At 33.9% G+C, this 20,908-nt stretch overlaps 3 protein-coding genes and 1 pseudogene across 3 annotated transcripts in view; 3 read left to right on the plus strand and 1 right to left on the minus strand.

Annotated features, from left to right (window-relative positions):
* The first annotated feature begins 1,052 nt into the window (after positions 1-1,052).
* Positions 1,053-4,193, plus strand: LOC142235570 (uncharacterized). Its single transcript, XM_075306831.1, has one exon. The coding sequence runs from the start codon at positions 1,053-1,055 to the stop codon at positions 4,191-4,193; it is 3,141 nt and encodes a 1,046-aa protein (XP_075162946.1).
* Positions 4,194-5,892: 1,699 nt separating this feature from the next.
* Positions 5,893-7,083, minus strand: LOC142233511 (putative ATP-dependent RNA helicase DDX43). The gene is made up of 3 exons (XM_075304472.1): positions 6,722-7,083; positions 6,420-6,634; positions 5,893-6,376 (listed from the first exon to the last, which is right to left on the minus strand). Exons 2-3 carry the CDS (start codon positions 6,609-6,611, stop codon positions 6,137-6,139), a joined length of 432 nt encoding a protein of 143 aa, XP_075160587.1. The 5' UTR covers positions 6,612-6,634; positions 6,722-7,083; the 3' UTR covers positions 5,893-6,136.
* Positions 7,084-7,086: 3 nt separating this feature from the next.
* LOC142233512 (putative ATP-dependent RNA helicase DDX43 pseudogene) lies at positions 7,087-8,570 on the plus strand (annotated as a pseudogene).
* Positions 8,571-11,708: 3,138 nt separating this feature from the next.
* The window catches only part of DIP2 (disco-interacting protein 2), a 635,079-nt gene continuing 625,879 nt past the window's right edge, over positions 11,709-20,908 (plus strand). Inside the window, 1 exon segment of the mRNA XM_075305884.1 lies at positions 11,709-12,224. Coding sequence (XP_075161999.1) covers positions 12,134-12,224 — 91 coding nt within the window. The 5' untranslated portion in view covers positions 11,709-12,133.

A 20,908-nucleotide genomic window follows, 5' to 3' on the forward strand; every position in this document is an offset into this window, starting at 1 on the left:
GTGGTTTGTACGCTGGTGGAATCATTGGACCGTATTTTTTCAAAGATGCTGTTGGACGCAACGTTACGGTGAATGGCGATCGCTATCGTTCGATGCTAACAAACTTTTTGTTGCCAAAAATGGAACAACTGAACTTGGTTGACATGTGGTTTCAACAAGATGGCGCTACATGCCACACAGCTCGCGATTCTATGGCCATTTTGAGGGAAAACTTCGGAGAACAATTCATCTCAAGAAATGGACCGGTAAGTTGGCCACCAAGATCATGCGATTTGACGCCTTTAGACTATTTTTTGTGGGGCTACGTCAAGTCTAAAGTCTACAGAAATAAGCCAGCAACTATTCCAGCTTTGGAAGACAACATTTCCGAAGAAATTCGGGCTATTCCGGCCGAAATGCTCGAAAAAGTTGCCCAAAATTGGACTTTCCGAATGGACCACCTAAGACGCAGCCGCGGTCAACATTTAAATGAAATTATCTTCAAAAAGTAAATGTCATGGACCAATCTAACGTTTCAAATAAAGAACCGATGAGATTTTGCAAATTTTATGCGTTTTTTTTTTAAAAAAAGTTATCAAGCTCTTAACAAATCACCCTTTATTACAAATTAATCTCACCAGTATCAGGAACAAGAAAGCACAACTTATGGAATTTTTGAGGGAACATTACATAGACATTGCTTGTCTTTCAGAGACTTTTTTGAATCCAGATGAGACTTTCAATATACCCGGATATGACATTATTAGATACGATAGAGCCACATATGGTGGAAGTGTTGCCATTCTAATACGAGGCGCTTTGAAATACAAGAAGTTAACAGTAAGACCATCGAATACAAGATTGGAGCTTGCTGCATGTACCGTGGATACAAATTTGGGCAGTATAACAATAAGCTCATTGCACATTCCACAATCTGCATCTTTCACCAGAAGCGATTTAAATTATGTATTACAATTAGCTCCAAATAATGGTCACTATATAATAGTGGAGACTTTAACTGCCACCACCAAATATGGGGAAACGATTCATGCGACGAAAAAGGACAGATCATGATGGATTTTATAGAGGATAATGGTATTGTTTTGTTGAATGATGGATCGAAGACTTTTTTTGGGTGTGCTAATCCAACTGCTATAGATTTGACATTATGCGATCCAGCCCTGGCATTAACCGCATCTTGGTCAGCTATGAATGAAACTTTGGGTAGCGGACACTGTATTCTGAAGACGTCATTTCAATTGAGACCCACAGTGTATCAGAAGATTGCTTACGGTGTTCCTCGTATTATTTCTAAGGGCGCGTGGGAGATATTACAGAGTGAGTCATTTAATGCTGCGGATCAAAGTGAAAAATTTGATGTGTTTTCCAAACTTTTCTATGAAAAGTTTATGAAAAAGACAAATATAAAGTCACATACTGATACACCATGGTGGAATCTGAATTGTAAAATGGCAAAGGCCAAACAGATTAAGGCGATATCCGAATTTAGAAAGCAGCCATCTAGAGAGAATTTCATTAGATACACTACATGTAAGAAAGAATATTTCTATATAATTAAATCGGAAAAGCGACGTGGATGGAAATTGACGTGTGAAGGTATCGACAGTGAAATAACACCTAGTGAGCTCTGGAAAATTGTGAAACGGTTTAGAGGTATAAATATACCTAAGCCGCCATCTATTCCTGAATCCTGTATTGAGCCCTTCTGTGATATTTTGGCTGGCCCGCAAGGACCTATACCTATAATACCTGAAAGTGAACAGACAGCATTGGAGGGAGACTTTGTGTTGTCAGAACTTGAAATGGCTATTTCGTCTTCCAAAGACACATCTCCAGGTCTTGATGGAATCCGCAACGGCCACATCAAGGAATTTGATAACAGGGTCAAGGTGGCATTACTTGAAATGTTTAATAGTGTATGGAGAAGCAAATGCATTCCTAATTCATGGATGAAATATAAGATAACACCAATACATAAAAAAGGTAAACCACATGACCGACCAGATGGATACAGATCGATAGCAGTATTATCATGTCTACGAAAATTATTTGAGAAAATGATTTGTCATAGAATCGAACATTATCTTGAATCGGAAATGAAAATTAGCAACTCGCAATTTGGCTTCAGACGTGGCAGATCAACACAAGATAATGTTATCACGCTATGGTCATCTGCTCAATGCGCCCGAAAAGAGGGAAAGTATACTACATGTCTATTTCTAGATATAAAAAGTGCGTTTGAAAACGTAAATATTGAACAGCTGATTTTGAAATATAGAGCACTCGGTGTTGGTGGCCACACTTCTGATGTACTTTACAACATGCTACGATTCAAGGATCTGTTAATAGAAAGAGATGGTAAGTCCTGTTATAGAATATCATTTACCGGGACGCCGCAGGGTTCGGTGATAAGTCCCCTGGGCTTCAATATTTATATCAACGACCTATTCTACGATCTGGATGTGGAAATACTGGGCTACGCGGACGACGTGTCCATTTTTTACTCTGACATATCGCTTGATAGGAGCATTGAGAAGATTCAAAATGCCATTAACATCCTTGAGAGGAGTTTAGATGACATACAACTCTCGCTATCCGCCAACAAGTCAAATGCTATGATCATTACACCTGGTAAAAAAAAGCTAAACCCCACATGTCCACGATTATCGATCGGGGGATCCACAGTTGAATATACAGACAAGTTCTGTTTTCTAGGATTCATCTTGGATTCTCATATGAATACAGACAAACACATACGATATGTTAAACGGAATTGTTTTGCGTTCATGAATATATTGCAAGCACTTTGTGGTGTTACTTGGGGGGCAGACCCCCATAATTTGTTATTGCTCTACAAAGGGGTCGTAAGACCTAGAATTGAATATATGGCCCCATTATTATTAGAATGTTCTGCTTCGAGTCTATTGGTGCTGCAGAGAATCCAATTTCGAGCTGCAAGAGTAGCTTTGGGCGCGTTAATCTCCACTCACACACTTGCATTGGAGCAAGAGGCAAATCTCATGCCCTTACCGGAGAGATTCAGATTTCTCGCAAATAACTACATAAACAAGATAATTTCCAATATAAATCATCCAGCAAGGAAATATATAACCCATTTCATAGATAGTCGTTTCTCTGGATCTAAATTTATGTCTGAATATGCGGAGAAAACACGCACATTCCACATTGAGGAGTACAAAAAGTTGCCCAGACATCAACACTCTTTTGGGAGCATTATATACAGACTAACAGTACATTTTTTGGATACTCGAAAAGATGACATAAACCCAAGTGTTGTGCTGACAAAATTCAACTGCCTGATGAATAATAAATGGAAACATTTTACCAGAATTTACACGGATGGAGCCAAAAATATGGATAGGACCAGTTTTGCCTTTTGGACACCAGATATGGACATAGAAGCATCCTTTTCATTACACCTAATTTGTACAATTTACTCAGCAGAGGCACAGGCCATAATAGAATCTCTTAAACTCATAAAAGCTAGTGATTTGGACAGATACATTATTATTTCAGATAGTAAGTCTGTTCTAATGGCTTTAAGTTCATTTGGAAACAACAGAACACATCCTTACATTTGGATTATAAGAGAACTGCTATATGAACTTGATCTGGAAGGCTATACTGTTCATTTTCTATGGGTTCCCAGTCACACAGGAATTCCAGGAAATGAACACGCGGATTATCTGGCTGTAAACCATACAGACACATTACATTATCCGGCGATACCCTATATGGACATTAAATCATATGATAAGAACAAATCTGTAAGATCTTGGCAGCAGAAATGGAACGAGAGTCCATTCGGACGCCGTCTCTATTCATTATCTAGAACTGTTAATACAACACCTTGGTTCCGAAACCGAAAACTGCCTAGGGAGGTGATTACACTAATATGCAGAGTCAGATTTGGTCATACTTGCGCCAAGGCACATTTGTTTAGAGTGAATATGACAGACAGCAGTGCATGTGAATGCGGATCAACGCAAACCATCGACCATCTCACATTTGAATGTCCCAGCATGAGTCTTACATCAAGAGATTTCCTGATTAGGAAACTTCGCAATGCTGTTATCAGACAACTCAATTGCATAGAAATATTGAAGAAGGATGACCAAAATATCTATGTAGCACTTCATAAATTATTCAAATGCTCAGACAAGATACTGTAATTTCAAAACAACAATCAGATATTCCCACAACTTTTAATAATACCCACAACTAAAACCCAGGAAAGGTGGCATCATAGATCTGGTGTCTCAGCCACCTTTTACTACAATTCATATGTGCTGAGCACATATGAAACAGAAGAAGAAGATGTTACCTTATAACATTGCTATTGCTAAGTAGCAAAAATTCATTTTTTTACCAATACATGTAATATCAAATCATAAATGCACTTTTGCCAATTGACTGCAACAACACCAGCCAAGACCTAATACATCAAATAGTTATACTACACAATTTGTACATTACCCGTCTATAAATCAATAAAATCAACGTCCACCTATACTTATTTCAACTACAAATAACCCAGTGCCCGTCAATAGTGCGCCTCCGGATCCACAAATGGTACCACCACCACCGCCCCCAGGGGAGATGGATATTTAATTTTTTTTTACTATATATTTTGTTATTTTATTATTAATTTTTTGGTTTTTTATTTTTTTTTTTAATGTTAAGATGGATATTTATTTTTTTACTATATATTTTGCTTTGTTTTTTATTTTTTGGTTTTTTAATTATTTTTTTTAATGGTAAGATTACTAGTTCATTGTGCCTTAAAATATTTTAAAAATAATAAATGAATTGAATTTATAAATTAAAATCATATTGTTTTTTTTACCCACCTTCATCTCTGTAGTGAAAAAATGGATTCTGGGATATCTTCGTCCAAAAATATTTGAAATTAATTTCACGACGGCTACAATTTTGGTAATTGGATTCATGATTTTTGTAATAAGCTGAAAATCAAATACAAAAATAATTGAAATCACAATTGGAAATTGATGACATGGGTTATATCGTCTATGGCCAGGGCACGTGAGGCAATATCAGTTGCTATAAGATTTTTTACTTCACCAGAGGTAATATCTGGAATAGCGAAAACCATTTTATTTTAAATCATTAGACAAAACTTCCACATATTTAATAAAATTCTTTACCAAATAGAATTTTCATCCTCTTCAACGATTTCGATTGTTTGCTCGACCAAATCCAATGATACATCACGCACCGGTATGGGATTGTTCAAATAACCGTCGGTAAACACTTAATAATACGACCGGAATTCTGTGAACAACAAATACATGGACAGACGGACGAACGGACACCAAGCGCTAAATCGACTCAGGAGGTGATTCTGAGTCGATCGGTATATATTTTATGGGGTCTAAAATCAATATTTCTGGTAGGTACATTTTTTGGCAGATCAAAGTTATTATACCCTGACCACTATGTGGTTTAGGGTATAAAAATATAATAGACACAATTAACTTTTTAATCAATCTCGGAAGACAAAGTCAGTTAAAACAAGTGATGGATTTTTTTTTCATTAAAAATTTATTTCAATCAAGATTGATTATCTTTTAATCAAACTTAAAACACAAAGTCAGTCAAGAAAGTAATTGAAAATAGTTACGTTTTTAAATAAAAAAATTATTGTTTTGCAATCAACATCAATTAAATTTTTAATTGAATCAATTAAAAAATGAATTGAAATTTTCTCATGAAATCAATTAATTTTTTAATCAAGTACAATTCATAAACTCGAATGGAAGGAAATTCTCTTTACATTTGTTTATACAAATCTAAAACTTTCATCTTAACAGCAAAAATGTTACTACATACATATTTTAATAAAAAATCACCTTTAACGTTACTAATGAATATGTAATAGATTTTTTATGAAATCCAACAGAAAATCAATAAAAATGTTTGTGTTAATTCATAGGTCGTTTGGAAGATTTTCCATGTTATTTAATTTGATTATCAATAACGATAACGGTGACTCCCACCACTACGACAGCCATAACTTACCACATTGCGTTTGATTAAATTTATGTGCTTTCTTCAGCACAGCGTTCTTTGGTTTTAGCAAAAGGCTCAGCCATGGTCAGGAGTCAGATGGTATATCCTGACCAGCTTCTTCAGGTATAGGAATTAATTCCGATGCTATGCCCCAAATCGGATCGAGGTCTATAACTAAAGCCCGGTTACTATACTCTTCGATATTTCGGAACTGGAAATTGATGACATGGGTTATATCTTCTATGGCCAGGCCACGTGAGGCAATATCAGTTGCTATAAGATTGTTTACTTCACCAGAGATAATATCTGCAATAGCGAAAACCATCTAATTTCAAATCATCATCCACATAGTTAATAAAATTCTTTACCAAATAGAATTTTTCATTCTCTTCAACAATTTCGATTGTTTGCTCGACCAAATCCAATGATACATCACGCACCGGTATGGGATTGTTCAAATAACCGTCGGTAAAATGTCGGACTCCTAGCACTTGTATTGCGGGTTGTTTATCGGGCCGTATATCCAATGATATCTTCCGAATATGAGGTTCAAAACCCATATCCAAAATACGATGAGCTTCATCTAAAAATAGATAATAGTGGCTGTGTCAATAACATTCGCTTGTACAATTTAAACGATCAGGAGTGCAGATAATAATTTCCATACTACCTCCAACACATCCAATTTGTTCACGGCGATTGCCTTCACCATGTCATGAGTTCCAACAGTGTTTTTGAACGAAGATATCCCGGATTACATTTTTTCCACTATGGGTTAGTAGATAGATTCTATCATGGAAGCTGGGAAGGATCTTCGTTCAAAATTCTGGTTATGGGACATCAAAGTGGAAGTCATTACCTACATTTTGATGTACGCCATGTGCTCCAGGAGTGTTTTTGGACGAAGATATCCCGGTTTCCATTTTTGACACCTTGAAATCACATTGAGAATGTTTCTCAATGTGAAGGTTCAATTATTTTCAATAAAAATGCATTCATGAAGAAGACGTGGTAACAATGAAATTCGAAAGTTTTGGCAACTCCGATTGATTGGTTTGTCGTCGTGCAAAATTTAGACAATAATAAAATAATTTTATTTATTATTTTATTAAGAATGAACATCTCACGATACAGCACAAACAGAAATTTTAGACATATTAGGGTTTTTATTGTTCGCTATGTTGTACATCAAAATATTCCACAGTCATTGCGTTTTGGCGCAAAAACGTGAATTGGCATGCAAATTGAGAAAGAAGGGAACAACAAAATTCATTCAGGAATACGATTTATGGTGAAGGCAATCGCCGTGAACAAATTGGATGTGTTGGAGGTAGTAGGAAATTATTATCTGCACTCCTGATCGTTTAAATTGTACAAGCGAATGTTATTGACGCAACCACTATTACTTACAGTTTGTCAAGAAAGTGTTTTGACAATGGGATAAAAATTATGTTTTGTTCCAAAATTAAATATAATGAAATTTTAAAAAAATATTTTATTATGTATTTTGCAAAGTATACATACGTACACAGAATTAAAAATTTAATAAAATATTTAATATTTCAATTATTTCTAGAATTTGAAATATTTGGCAATGTCAAAAGACTTTCTTGACATACTGTATCTATTTTTAGATGAAGCTCATCGTATTTTTGATATGGATTTTGAACCTCCGATTCGAAAGATATTGGATATGCCGCCCGATAAACAACCCGTAATGACAAGTGCACGGAGTCCGACTTTTTACCGACGGTTATTTGAACAATCCCATACCGGTGCGTGATGTATCATTGGATTTGGTTGAGCAAACAATCGAAATCATTGAAGAGGATGAAAAATTCTATTTGGTAAAGAATTTTATTAAATATGTAGAAGTTTTAGCTGATGATTTAAAATTAGATGGTTTTCGCTATTGCAGATATTACCTCTGGTGAAGTAAAAAATCTTATAGCAACTGATATTGCCTCACGTGGCCTGGCCATAGAAGATATAACCCATGTCATCAATTTCCAGTTCCGAAATATCGAAGAATACAGTAATCGTGCTATATTTAGTTATAGAACTCGATCCGATTGGGGCATAGCATCGGAATTAATTCCTATACCTGAAGAAGCTGGTCAGGATATACCATCTGACTCCTGACCATGGCTGAGCCTTTTGCTATAACCAAAGAACGCTGTGCTGAAGGAGCACATAAATTTAATCGAACGCAATGTGGTAGAGTAGGCGTAAGTTATGGCGGTCGTAGTGGTAGTAAATAACATGGAAATCTTCCAAACAACCTATGAATTAACACAAACATTTTTATTGATTTTCCGTTGGATTCTATAAAAAAATCTATTACATATTCATTAGTAACGTTAAAGGTAATTTTTTATTAAAATATGTATGTAGTAACATTTTTGCTGTTAAGATGAAAGTTTTAGATTTGTATAAACAAATGTAAAGAGAATCTCCTTCCATTCGAGTTTATGAATTAAAACTAAACAACATTTCTTTATGTTACTTTTTTAACTTAATTTATATACTTTTTTAATTGGGCATAAAAGAAATCTATTTTCTATTACTTTCTTGACTGACTGTGTTTTAGGTTTGATTAAAAAATTGATTGATTAATTACATTTTTAATAGTTTGTTGACTTAAAGATCTTGTCTTCCAATTTTTTGACAAAAGGTTAGGTTAAGGTTAAATAAAACTCAAATAAAAACATCAAGAGTTTTTTCATTCCAGACTAAAACCAAATATATATTTTAATAAAATTAAAAACTATTTCTAAACAAAAACAAAACTTTTCTTCGGACATAATTAGTTTGTATGTACATACTAGAATCATAAAATTTTGGCTAAAATTCAAAGATGAATTCAACTTTCAACTATTCAATGTTTCAACTATAAATATAGTCGAAACATTCTATGAATTTTTATGAATGTTTCGATTGTGATAAATCGTTTGAATTTTTATTTAATTACAAAAAAAAAATAATTTCATCTAAAGTTGGGTACTATGTTCGGTTTTCGAGTTGAAAATCACTTTATTTTCGCGATTACTTTTCCTGAAATAATCAAAATTATACATGAGAACAAACATATTTATTTTAAATCTTGACAAAACCTCAACGACAAAGAACGTGTGTATCTATGAAGTAAATTTTCTGCTTAAAATGAAGCTATTTTAAAAAAGTAACGACGAAAATTTCAGCGCGAAAAGTACCGGCAAAAAGTTTGCTAAAACAGCAGTTTTTGTCTGCTGAAAAAACGGCGAATGTACAAACGTTCGTTAGTTGAAACAGCAAAACTCAATATCTGTGGATTTATGACAAAAGCGAAGATACATCTTTAAGGGGTCCCAAAAACTTCTGTAGAAAACATGTGGAAAATGTTTTATATTTATGTGATAGACCTTTTCAATAGCTTATTTTTCTACTTTACCAAATCCACCTAGCACTCCCCGACCCAGAGAAAATTAGCAATTACTGACTTAAGGTAGGTACTATGTTCGTTAAAATACTTATTTATATATATAAATTCGTATATTTCTAAATTCTTCTTTTTTATAACAGAAAATAAAGTGGAGACAATTAAAAGAAATTATGTTAAATCAGTATTGGGCCAGGTGGTGTAAATCCCCCGTTTTTTCGAGTCTCCATTAAATCAGATATGTAGATATGTGTGACTGGGATGTTGTGTAAAATTCTCGTTTCGACTTTACGTTTCTTTATAAAAACATTATTTATAATAAAAAGCGTAAACATATTATTCTAGGTTTCTTTACTCATCTAAAAATCAGTATTCTACGCACTTAACTCAGTTATTATAGTAATTGCTTTACTGAAATATATTGATTACCAGCGTAATAAATTTAATTACGATGGTAATTAACTCCGGCTACAAAATTGAATAAACATTGTACTCAGTTCAATTACGACCGTAATTAAAAACATCGTATATTTTAAAAACTAATGTATTTGGATTGATTACGGTATAATTTAAATGGGATGAGAAATTCCAATTTCTTTTCTACTCAATACAAATATCCAAATATTTGCAATTAATTTCACGACGACTACAATTTTGGTAATTGGATTAATGATTTTTGTAATAAGCTGAAAATCAAATACAAGAGTAATTGAAATCACAATTTTTGTATTTGATTAAAATGTTCACTTTATTCTGTGAATGACTAACAAACAACACAACTAAAGTTAAATATCGTTTATTTTGATCGGTTTTGTCGACAAAACACCATGACTCGAAATATTTTGTTTTGTAAAAATAAAATTGGTCAATTACACAAACCTTATGTGGACAGTGGCAAAAATGGAATCCGGGATATCTTCGTCCAAAAACACTGTTGGATCTCATGGCATGCATCAAAATGTAGGTAACGGCTTCCAATTTGATGTTCCATTAGCGGAATTTTGAACGAAGTCCGTTCCTGGCTTCCATGGTAGAATCTATCTACTGACCCCCAGTGGCAAAAATGGAATCCGGGATATCTTCGTCCAAAAACACTGTTGGAACATATGGCATACATCAAAATGTAGGTAATTACTTCCACTTTGATGTGCCATAAGCAGAATTTTGAAGGAATTCGTTCCTGGCTTCCATGGTAGAATCTAGCAAATGGCCCATAGTGGAAAACTTGGAATCCAGGATAACTTCGACCAAAAACACTGTTGGAACACACGGCATATATCAGAATGTAGGTATTGACTTCCACTTTGATGTGCCATAAGCAGAATTTTGAACGAAGTCTGTTCCTGGCTTCCATGGTAGAATCTAGCAAATGGCCCATAGTGGAAAACTTGGAATCCAGTATAACTTCGTCCAAAAACACTGTGAGAACTCATAACATACATCAAAATGTAGGTATTGACTTCCACTTTGATGTGCCATAAGCAGAATTTTGAACGAAGTCCGTTTCTGGTCCATGATAGTATCTAGCAAATGGCCCATAGTGGAATACTTGGAATCCGGGATAACTTCGTCCAAAAACACTGTTGAAACACATGGCATACATCAAATGTAGGTATTAACTTCCACTTTGGTATTCCATTGGCATTCCATTGGCGGAATTTTGAACGAAGCTATTATTGTGGCCACAGGATCGAATTTGTTGCTTGAGGTTGTCCTCTTGTTTTACGAGGAAAGGGTGCTCATACCGTTTTAAATCATAGTTTCAAAAGTTTCTGGTAGTAATACGTTCATATCTAAACAACTATAATTTTTTTAAACAAATCTTTATTCAATATATTCACTAAATTTATGGTCATAGTTTTTTTTCAGAATTTTTGTGGCCACCACAGTTGATAATTTCCGTACTATTTTAATTTTATATGGTTTTGCAACTCTGTGTCACCCTGTTATTACGGTGTTCGTTGTAATTTAAAAAGTTACCTTCGTCGGTATCTTCACGCAAGTGACAAGAGAACTCGCGTTCGGATGCAGGAATATCGTTCTCAGAACAGTTGATACATAAGGCATTTTTCAGTTTTTGCCTTCTCCGTGTCACCCTGTGAACAGATAATGTTTTTATCGAAAATTAGCGACGTCGCTAACTTCACGGTTGTTTATCTGGACGGCGCATTAGAGGGTTAATGTCAAACTTCACAAAAATCGATGACATAGTTTTGCGATAAATGTTGATGGAAAGAAAAAAACTAGAATGTATATTAAAAAAGGCGTTGGTGACACTGTGCGGATGAGAGCGTATGATTACCTTTTTTTTGTTAACAAAGTTAAAAATATGTGTTTCGAGTTAAGTGTATTGAGTGGGATATTTAGTCTTTCAAAAAACAGATTTTTTTGCGAATTCGAATAAACGGCCTTATAATTCTCAGGGTAATAACGTTCTAAAGTCGGAAAACACAAAATTACTTGTACAATATATATTATACATACAAATATCGAAATACCACTAAAAGGAAGATAACAAGAATAATAACTTCATATATTTCAAAACGTGAATTGTTTCTGTAACTTTGATATGTATTTTTAATTCGCGTCTCGGGACATTTGTGAGTTACAGTAGATTTAGTAATAGTGGTTATAAGGAGTGGTTCTCTAATATCTTCTTTGAAAATGTCTGTCTGTAATTTGAGTGGTGCAGAAATTTCTCTTCCTGCTGATATTCGCGAAAAGTTGGCTGAATTAGACTTGGAATTATCAGAGGGTGAGTAACGAATGGACTTGAAATTGGAAATATTGAATTAGATGAACATATTTTTTATATGGGATTAATTGTGGTGTAATGGTTAAAATACCAACTTTATAATATGTGAATTTTGTAATCCGACAAAACAGCAACGACGTCTGAGTATTGATTCCCAGTACAATTTTCTTTGTGAGTGGTTCATGGTGTGGTATGCTGTTCAGATTTGACTGTAGAACATGAAAAAGGAATCGGACTACTTCACATCATTTCCCTAAAAATATGTATGTATGTAGGCCTATTTGCTATTTATTGAAAACGATGGCCAACAAAATGTCTTCTCAGACGACTGTCTGGGATTTCCGATAACAAAGTAAACATGCCTTCAGGTTACAAATCTCAAAATAAAAATTTCATTCGGACCAGATATTAATGAAAGATTAGGGGACAAATCTACTTTAGTAAAAGTTGTTAAAAACAAATAATTTTTTTTGAGTGTCGGAAAAGCCTAGTTTTCGATATATCTACATCTGAAAATCGATAAAGGAAAAGTTTTGGTTATTCTGACAGCAAGTTTTCATGAAATGAATGAAATTTCATTTTTTTTGTTTTTTTTTTGGCAAAGACGATGGGGTGTTCATGCGTTAACCTAACCTAATATCATACTTGTAGGAAAAGAGCACCGAAATTATTGGTTAGATGCCGACAATTTTTAGTTTGCTATTTTCTTAAAACTAATCGCAAATTTCTGTGTCGATTGCATTAAATTATTAATAAAATATTTCACGAAGAGTTTTTTTTTCTTTTAAAAGTTCTTATTTATTAATTACAAAACTAACTTATAATAAAAGTGAATTAAATTTTGTTACGAATGCGAAATAAAAAAGAAACCGTAAAAATCTTGCAACTTCTCATGGAACGTCTATGGTACTAATCTCTTTTTTTTTGACGAAAAAGAATACCAACAAGCCCATTTCACAGTCTATCGTCTTTGGTCTTTGGTAAAAATAGTACATTTTAAAGAGAAAGTATTAAGTAAACGTTTTGTCGGAAGATCGTAGTTTTCGAGATACCGACCCTTTCTCCTATGGACGGTGATCTAGTTTGGCTTTTTTTGTGATATTTAATTGTTACTTTAAAATGCTTTATAATTCCATACACACGGATTTTTCCCCTTCCATTTTTTTTTTAAATTTTTTCATCAAATTAATTTATGTTTTTAATATTACTAATAACAAAAATAAAAGACTATCACATAGAACGTGTAAACCTCCCGAATATTGCTACGTTTTGTTCTGAAATTAGCTGAAGTTCGCTAACGTGAACTCATTAGCGTAGCTAGACAATTTTCCTAGGGGGGGCTATAGCCCCCCTAGCTAGACTGAACTTATAGGTTCAATTAATGTTTTATTTCATAAAATTGAATAAAAAACAAGTAAGGAAAGTCTAAAGTCGGGCGGGGCCGACTATATTATACCTTGCACCACTTTGTAGATCTAATTTTTCGATACCATATCACATCCGTCAAATGTGTTGGGTGCTATATATAAAGGTTTGTCCCAAATACACATATTTAAATATCACTCGATTTGGATAGAATTTGATAGACTTCTACAAAATCTATAGACTCAAAATTTAAGTCGGCTAATGCACTAGGGTGGACCACAATGTAAGTAAAAAAATTTGGGAAACATTTAAATCTGAAGCAATTTTAAGGAGACCTCGCAAAAGTTTATTTATGATTTATCGCTCGATATATATGTATTAGAAGTTTAGGAAAATTAGAGTTATTTTTACAAACTTTTCGACTAAGCAATGGCGATTTAACAAGAAAAATGTTGGTATTTTGAACATTTTTGTCGAAATCAGAAAAACATATATATGGGAGCTATATCTAAATTGGAACCTATTTCAATCAAATTTGGCACACATGACTATATTACTAAATCTACTCCCTGTGCAAAATTTCGACCAAATTGGACCAAAACTCTGGCTTTTAGGACCATATTAGTCCATATCGGGCGAAAGATATATATGGGAGCTATATCTAAATCTGAACCGACTTCAATCAAATTTTGCACACGTGACTATACTACCAATTGTACTCCTTGTGCAAAAGTTCAAGCTAATCCGGATAAAACTCTGGCTTCTGGGTCCATATAAGTGCATATCGGGCGAAAGATATATATGGGAGCTATATCTAAATCTAAATCGATTCCAACCAAATTTGGCACGCATAGCTACAATGCTAAATCTACTCCCTGTGCAAAATTTCAACCAAATTGGACCAAAACTCTGGCTTTTTGGACAATATTAGTCCATATCGGGCGAAAGATATATATGGGAGCTATATCTAAATCTGAACCGATTTCAATCAACTTATGCACACTTGACTATACTACTAATTGTACTCCTAGTGCAAAATTTCAACCAAATTCGGCCAAAAATCAATTAAATTTTGCACACTTGACTACTCGACTAAGTGTTATGTTTGTACAAAATTTCAAGCAAATCGGTATAAAACTCTGGCTGCTGGGCCCATATAAGCGCATATCGGGCGAAAGATATATATGGGAGCTATATCTAAATCTGAACCGATTTCTTCCAAAATCAATAGGGTTCTATTCTGACCCAAATTAGGAACATGTGCCAAATTTGAAGGCGATTGGACTTAAATTGCGACCTAGACTTTGATCACAAAAATGTGTTCACAGACAGACGGACGGACGGACGGACATGGTTATATCGACTCAGGGACCCACCCTGAGCATTATTGCCAAAGACACCATGTGTCTATCTCGTCTCCTTCTGGGTGTTACAAACATATGCACTAACCTATAATACCCTGTTCCACAGTGTGGCGCAGGGTATAATTAGACATCAAAATAACTCGACAATTAATTTATAATAAAGCAAATAAAAGTAGTTCCACACTTTTCCCAGCAAAAAAATTGTGAGTTGTTATAAAGGCACAACTTTAAAAGTACTTCCAAAAATGTCCTCAATTATTTTAACTACACAGGAAGTTTTTTACTTCATTTTTTTCATATTTTAATGTGTAATTTTTTGTTTTCTTTTTTTTTCAAATAGTTTAAAAAAAGAGTAAGAATAAATAAATTGGTACAAATTATTCAAATTTTGCCACAAAACTGCTAAATCCATTATAGAAAAATCGATAATTTTGGAAATTATTCGAGGAAAAACGTTTCAAACAAGCGTCAGAATGCATTAAAAATCATAAAAACAATATAAAAATTATTTATTTGGGAAAATATCACAAAATTTTTTAATTCACATTCAAAACACTGAATTCGGATCTCACCTTAACCTTTAACTGGGTACGTGGTGGTAAAATTTACCACCTCGAACACTCGTTTACATATATTTTAAAAAAGACGTGTGAAATAAAGTATATGTTAATCATTGAAAGAACATATAATATTTCGAAATATTGTTTTATTTTCGTTAAATACAATGTTTACTAATCAACAAATATAATAATGATACAAAAAAACCATTTTTTTACAGAAAAAATATTAATGTAAAAGAGGGGGTAAAATTTACCACACGTCGCAAATTACGCAAAAAAATTTCACCTCACCGGTTAAAGGTTAAGAAGTGATGCAAATTCATTGCAACGGCTGTTGAAACGGTGGACATTTGTCCTATGACAAGCTCATATTACATTCACTGCTTCTCCGCCAATTTTGCACCACCTCTAGACCCAAAAAGAACATTTTCACTACTTTTTTGGCAACGCTTTTTCGCAGCATTATTAAGATATTAATTTATGAAAGAATAGTTTTGATATCAATTACTATTTTTTAAATTAAATTGACTAAACTAAATCAATCATAAATTCAACCACATATTTATTTCATAAATATCTGACTTCAGACATTGCCATCGGCAACTGCCACCACAACCCAAGTAATTCGATTGTTCATGAAAGTCTTTAGCGGAACTTTGTGCGATTGTATATACTTGTTTAATTTTTATAAAAATTAAAAAAATTATTGACATTAATTGAAAAATGGAAAATCATAAATAGAGTTTCAAATTCTGGTGGGGGGGGGGCTAAAATTTTTCTGGGGGGTCTAAGCCCCCTCCCCAGAGGCCTTCCTACGCTTATGCGTGAACTCTCTTGGTTTTAATTAGTTCACGTTACCGCGAGTGCATTGTAGGTCTTTCCGCCAAAAAGTGGTATGTATTTAGAATCCAAAAGTCACCACCCACGCTGCACCACACGGTGTTACATCCCGATGAGTCTATGAACAGAACCGATACTACGGATTTGACACCCGGCACACGCCCTGTTGCTGATCAAGTTACTTCGCATGGTGTACAGACATTCCATACTGTTCTGCTTTATACCATAAGACTGAACGTCATGAAGAGTCGCGGGAGATTTACCTTGAGGGCGTTTTTGACCCAGGATCTCAAGGTAGTCTGGTTTCCGAATCGACTGTTCAACTTCTTGGTCTTTAAAAAGTACGATCTCGATGTCGAGTTATTGGCATCCGGGAAGGCAGTGAGAATATATCGAAATATTGTTCAGCTTAACTTGTGCACAAGAAGACAAGAGCTAGTAATGTCTTGTACAGCCCTTGTTCTTCCAAATTTATCGTCATATATTCCACACCCTTCATTTAGGAATATTGAGCTTCCAGATATCCATATAGATAATCTAGCTGATCCTTATTTTTTATCAATTTGACTCCATCGATGTACATCTTGGGGCAGACATTTGTTCAAGGATAAAAACCCCACCCGAGTCCTTTGTTCGTAATGATTTCTTCTTTCAGAACACTTATTTTGGCTGGGGGGTTTCTGGTCCAAACACTTCATTATCCTTTATCGAATTCATAATGTGAATTTTGATAACATCCTCAGATCCTTTTGGGAAAAAGAGGAGATTCCCTCAGTGAGGAAACTTACAAGTGAGGAAGTTGCTTGTGAACAGTTATTTGAGAAAACCACTACAAGGACGGAAAGTAATCGGTATATGGTTAACTTGCCATTAAAATCTATCCTGAGAAACGGTTCATCCCCAGTGTTTCATAATAATGTCCTTAATGACTTTATGCGATTGAAACATTTGGAGGTATCATTCTCCAACGATCCAAGGGTTATAAGAGGGTTATAAGAGATTCCTCAAGGAATACGAAACTTTAGGACACGTCAAAAGTTGGTATATACCCCAAAGATGTGTCGCAAAATTCTTATTTCTTTCCACATCACGGACTTTTGAAGGAAAGCAGTACCACGACGAAATTTCGGGTGGTTTTTAATGGCTGTAGCCATTTAAAAGACTTCACGTCTTTGAACGAAAAGCTCGCACCTGGACCTGCCCTTCAAAATGACCTCCCAAGTATATTGACGAAGTGGAGACGTCACAAAATCGCATTCAGCGCAGACATAGAGAAAATGTTTCGAAAATCGATGTCTGTCCGGAGCATAGGAAATTTCAGCAAATTTTGTGGCGTCATGATCCATTTGTTGAAATGTCGATTTACGAGCTTAATACTGTGACATATGGTACATCTTCGGCTCCTTACCTGGCTATACGTGTATTGCGACAATTATCTAAGGATTTTGGCCACGAATTTTCCGAAGCAACTCAAGTTCTTGTACATGACTCTTATGTTGATGATATCATTTCTGGTTCTGATTGCTTGGAGAATGCAATTCCATTGTACAATGATTTATGCACCCTCTTGAAAAGGGAGGTTGTAATCTGCGCAGCGTTACAGTTGGGAATTTTCAAATAATGGCACGAAAAGTGGCAAATGTAAAAAAATAGTGGCACAATTATTTTTGAAAAGTGGTACATTCTTGTTATTAACTTATCCCAAAAAAAAAACTTAAAAAATTAATGCCGCTATGAGGTAAAATAAATATATATTTAACGAATTCATATAAATTGGAAAACAAATACTCTTTAAAATCATTTTTAAGCGTTTATAAAACCATCGGGCAAAATAATGTATATGATCATTGGTTTTTAAGTAATGGGGATCTAAGAATTTTGTATTATTAAATTTCTTATCATTTATGTAAATTCATGATAAAATTTTAGAATATTAGTTTTAACTGCAATATTATCCGTTTGTGGATGTTTTCTAAAATAATTTGTGATTTCGCTTCATGGTCTATGTAATTTTCGTAACTTCTTTAATATACAAAGAATTATTATATCTGCTAAATCACTAATTCCAATGTAACTTTTTGAAAAAATTTGTGTACAATATTTTTGTTAAATATATTATATCAGAATTTTAGTCTGTCGAACTGGAACAATCAGTCCCCAAGAGTGATTGCAAACTTTTTTAACTACGCTCTCATGGGATCCATCATCAATTATTTTTTGCAGTCGTACTACAAACCCTAAACATTTTCTTAATTATCATAGAAACGATATTTAAAGCCACAATAAATTTGACATATTCAGAATACGCTTTACTAACCTAAATTGAATCATAACCGTTCACATATAATAAGAATTAATGTGTTACGCGTGTCTTTATGAAATATTTTTTTTTCCAAATTTATAAATTTATTAAAATATCGGCAATAAGAAGGGTTGATGGCATAAAAGTTGTAAGGTGGCCAGCTCTGCCAAGAGTGGTGGTTCTTCGACCCAAATTATTCGCCGCGTAATCATAGTAAAAATAATGCCATATCCTACACCACATATATAATCGTCAAAACCTATGAAGTGATGTCCAGAAAAATAACCAAAGCAATAAAGTCAGTAAAAGAAATGGTGACGTGATGTTATTGTCACTCCGAGTGTACTTTTCCCTCCCGTATTTCACATTCGAAACGCCGTAGTAGCTCTGCCAAACTCCTAATTTAAAGCTACCCCTGTATAGTGATATCTATCTAGACATACCCGCTGGCTCTTAATTTAGCTTTCATCTCTCATAGAAATAAGAAAGAGGATTTAAGATTTCATTTTTAAAAATATAAATTTATTGATATAGTCCTTCTTTTCCATACATACTCTTATGGCAATTCAGTAAAATAAGTGAAGAGGAATGAAAAAAAATCTATATATATATATATATATATATATATATATATATATATATATATATATATATATATATATATATATATATATATATATATATATATATACCAATTGATATTAAATATGGGGAAAAAATGTATAGAGATAATAAAGATACTATCCTAAGGATATGTGAATAATGTAAATATAAATCAATGTAAATTTGTTGAAAGAGAAGAAAAGCTATATACAAAAAATATATTTTTGTTGTTCTTAGGTATGTACATAACTTATTCTACTTACATACTGTACTTAAACTACATGTTAGTATTTGATATCCTATGGTGACTGCTACAATGGTGTCTGTTAATCCAAATTCTGTTGGCTTTACAGGAATTAAGTAAGCTTATTGACTGATGAAGATGTTGTTGTTGGGCTTTCTTAGAACAGATTTGTGTTGATTGAGTTGTTGTAGTCTTTGATAAAGGGGTTTTGCTTTGCTAATCTTGAAAATTGTTGTTGTACGAACTTCGTTTATGAACAATGTCTATGGGTGTTAAGCGGATCGTATATATTTATCGAGGTATATGTTAACAAAACAATTTTTGGTTCTCCTTATCTTTTTCTTGATTTAAGTTATTGGCACATAATTTTAATTAATTATTCAATTGAAATTATTAGTTACTGTTTGCCATAGTAATATGTTCTCGTTTTAGCTGGATGGTTTTAACTTTGGAAATTTTTTTGTGTGTATTTTCTTATTGCCCAAGCTAATGCATGGGCCGGCATGTTATTTAAGAATATATGGGCCGGCATGTTATTTAAGAACATAATTGCTGACAACTGTGCATTGACTGCACATAAACCAAATTTGACCCAATGCTACATATTATTGATCCATCGGAGAAGAGACTTCATTACAAAACTATGTGTGAGTATCCATATGTATCAAACAGTAAAGTGCAATTCACTCTTGTTTTATTCAATGTAATTATTACACAGTTAAATGATAGTTAGGTTAGGTTAAAGTTGCAGCCCGATTTATTGTCAGGCTCACTTACAAAGATTTTCTTTTTCTTAATAAAAAATATCATACCCTTAGGGTGCTTCTTCAAATATCTCAGCAGATATTTGGCACTTTGAAAATGTTCTCGATGTGGATGTGAGTTGAATTGGGATAGTCTAGAAACGATGTGTGATATTTCAGGTCTGGATATAACAGCAAGATAAGTTAAACAACCAATTAAACTTTGGTACTGTTTTGTTTCTAGCCCATCACAGTTCTACTCACACTTTTCTAGTATTGTTCCATTGGTCCACAGTGTACATGTTTCTTTCGCATCAGTCAAATTCCATCGATGTAACAAATTGTAGACATAATTTTCTTGATGAATGTGAATTGCATCTCTGGAACCTTCCCTTTCTATTTCTAATCCTAAGTAGAACGATATAGGGCCTTTATCTACTGCTTCAATGCATTTATTTAAAATCATAATTATTTCGTCCATTTCTTCCTTTGTCGAAGTTGCCAACATCATGTCATCCACCTATAAGGCTATGAAGCTCAATTTGTTGTTAGAATATTTGTAATATACACAGCTATCCGTTTGACTTCTTTGGAAATTCATGCCCATCAAGATTTCGGTAATCTTCCGATTCCACTCACGGCCAGCTTCTTTATACCATACAA

This window comes from Haematobia irritans, chromosome 4, assembly GCF_050003625.1.
Source record: "Haematobia irritans isolate KBUSLIRL chromosome 4, ASM5000362v1, whole genome shotgun sequence".
NCBI classification, from domain to species: Eukaryota; Metazoa; Arthropoda; class Insecta; order Diptera; family Muscidae; genus Haematobia; species Haematobia irritans.